The 2,876-nt window shown below is 35.0% G+C and overlaps 1 protein-coding gene across 8 annotated transcripts in view; it reads left to right on the forward strand.

Annotated features, from left to right (window-relative positions):
• The window catches only part of SNX14 (sorting nexin 14), a 67,795-nt gene extending 67,154 nt beyond the window's left edge, over positions 1-641 (forward strand). For all 8 annotated transcript variants that reach the window (XM_086631318.1, XM_086631314.1, XM_086631315.1 and 5 more), the window contains one exon: positions 160-641. In XM_086631318.1, the coding sequence (XP_086487444.1) occupies positions 160-198 (39 nt within the window). In that variant the 3' untranslated portion in view covers positions 199-641. The remainder of the gene's footprint in view (positions 1-159) is intronic.
• The last annotated feature ends 2,235 nt before the right edge of the window (positions 642-2,876 follow it).

Raw genomic sequence — 2,876 nt, forward strand, 5'->3', positions numbered from 1 at the left:
TATTAAAAACCTGGAAGGAGTAGCCTTCCTTTCTCCTAACTCTGGTTTCTAGTGGGTGTTTCCAAATGCCATTAATCATTGCAGCGCAGTTCAGTCATTTATATGTAAATACACATTTTCATACTTAAGTCTGTTTTTCTCTCCATTACTGTTTGACAGGGTCCAAAGGAAGCTAGCTCCGTGTCGTGCTGGATGTGAATGCAGGAACTTGCTGGACACCCAGTAGAAACATCTGCTGTGAACTACTGTAATGGACATGTGACGTTTTAACCTTGCATTGTATATTTTCTTGTAAATAACATAAAATTTAAGTTCTAAAAAAATCTCTTTATGCAATAAAGACATTAAAATTTAATACCCATTACAAGTAAATAATATATCTGTACTTTTTATTTAAAATTTGTTTTAGCTATTATCAGTAAAAGTCAAATTAATTTCCCTGAAATCTCTGTGTGTGAAATTACAGGATAACACAAAATAAGACAGCTGGGAGACCAGCAAACATATGCTTTGCTAAAAGAGCAATTATGGTTGTCTTCCTTAAAGGATGTGAAGAAAAAATGTTTGGAAGAAGCTGTAGAATGCTCAAATGAAGTTATTTTTAACTGTCTTCACGAATCTTACTGATTTTTTTTTTTTAAACAAAATTACATGATTGAATCTTGCGTACAAATAATCTCAGAACTACCTTCAGCCTTCGTGTTTTCCATGAGCATGGAAAATCATGTGTGCAATTTAGTTTATTTAACATCTGGCCTTCAAATCTAAAGCACTCTTAAGATAATAATGGGTGTGGAAAGTGGTTTTGACTTTTACCTTAGCCTTTATTTTTCTGCAGTTTCTTATCTGGGTTTGTCGGGCTTTTTTCTGACATCCTCTTTACAGGCTTAGAAAAGAGGATTTGAGTCTGTTCGTAGCGTTTTCTAAAAATTTATTAGTATAAAAATGTGTGGAAGATTTTTCCTGTAAATCTTAATTTGTTGGCCCAGCCTTTATAAAAGAGACTTTGAAAAGGACTTTCATGTGTGGATTTTTAACAAGTTTTACTCACAGAATAATACAGAGATATTTTAATAGGCATTCCTCGATTATTTTTTTTTCCAAACACCACCTGTTTTCTCCTTTTACAAACAAACCAATTTAATGCAGTATTAGTGTTCTTTGTCAATACAATTTGCATTATCTATATGTATTACTTCTGCATACCTTTTCCTTCTGTTTGTCCAAAGAAGGAAAAGTGTTAATTCTCTCTTGGTATGCCAGAGGAGTTTTATAACTCTTTAAAAATTGGCATGCAGGTACACGCCGTAAGTGTCCTGCACTCAGTCCGTAAGTGCACTCCCTGTTGTTGGTTTTACATTGATTTGGGAAAGACCACTCTGTAAATTAATAACTTTAGGGGCTGGTATTGACAAATCATCAATGCCATAACTCGCAGCGTGTCAAGGTCACTTGTTGTTTGTCTCCCTGTTCTAATGCAACTTACCTAATGCAGCTGTTGAGTCCATATCTTTTCATGCGCAACCCTGGAATTTCTGTGGAAACTATTGAGGTCTTGAAATTTAAGCATACTGCATGTTTATCTTAAGGCGCCTTCTCCTTGAAATCTGCAGGTGCAGTGAGTTTAAGAGGCGAGTAGCTCGAGTCTGAAAAAGAGTGAGTGTGCTTTCCAGAAAAACAAAGCAGATTTATTCAAAACACTGAGAATCAGTTTAATACAGCAGTAAACAACATGGAAGCATGTTGATGACACAGTTCCAAATGTGAATGATCTTAGAAAAATAATTATCATTTGCACTCGTTATAAGCAATCACTTCTTGATAAAGTGTCAGAAATGTACAGTTAGCATTTAATCCAATGTCTGATTTTATACTCATTAGCCTCTCACAACTGTGTGTTTTTCAAACACAGCCTTCCCATAGAGGAGACAGACTTCTGTGTTATGATCACAATTATGATAAAGCCAGGTTATGCTGTAAAAAGCCCCATTACTGGGCAACTTCCAAAGGTTGCTACAGTGCTGCAGGAGTCAACACGTGTCTCTGAACATCGCTGAGGCAGAGTAATGGTCAGGAGTCCTGTGCTTTGGTCTTTGGAAAAAGGTGTAAAATTGAGCGTATTTATATGAAACATAATCATAGATTGTGTTCTCACTCTAGCCATAGTCCCCAAACTGGTCATATTAAATAGTAAAGTATATATACTCAATTTGTTAAAATCAATCAAAATCAAATCAAGCTTTCATTGTGTTCTTTATTAATAGAAAACATAAGTGAGATGCTGCATCTTCAAAAGTAAAATGGAAAAACTTTTTAATTGCATGTAAATAGACCTCAGGCTTTTAATGACACTGAATTTAATCCAGCTCTTTCACGCATTGGTGAAGGTACAATAAATATGACTGGAAGGAAAGTAGAATTATTGGAATGAATGCTTTAACCCTGAGTGGAGACCAAAGGAAGGTATATACACCTATAATAAATTCATTTCCAGAAGCTTGTTTACATTAATGGAATCAGATTCTTAATCAGCTTACTACTTAAAGCAGCTAAAAGAATTTGTCAAGTTAAAAATATCCCATTTCGGATAGTAGTTGCTTTATGATAGAGCATTAGTATTCACTGATACTTTGCTTCTTGAAACATCAAATTGAATTGTGAGTTATGCAAGTTTGTTTGTACCTGCTGACTCAAACTAAGAGAAGTCACGAATTCTGCCCACTCATTCTGCACCACATGCTTCAACAACTCTACCAGATTAAAGACAATTTCTTGTGCTCTTTACTGTTGACATGCAGAAACCTAAATGCTCATTCATTTTAAGGAGAAAGAGAAAAGTTCTCTATTCCTTTTCTCAGTGTCATCTGTCCTCCTGT

This window comes from Tauraco erythrolophus, chromosome 2 (assembly GCF_009769465.1).
Source record: "Tauraco erythrolophus isolate bTauEry1 chromosome 2, bTauEry1.pri, whole genome shotgun sequence".
Taxonomy (NCBI): domain Eukaryota; kingdom Metazoa; phylum Chordata; class Aves; order Musophagiformes; family Musophagidae; genus Tauraco; species Tauraco erythrolophus.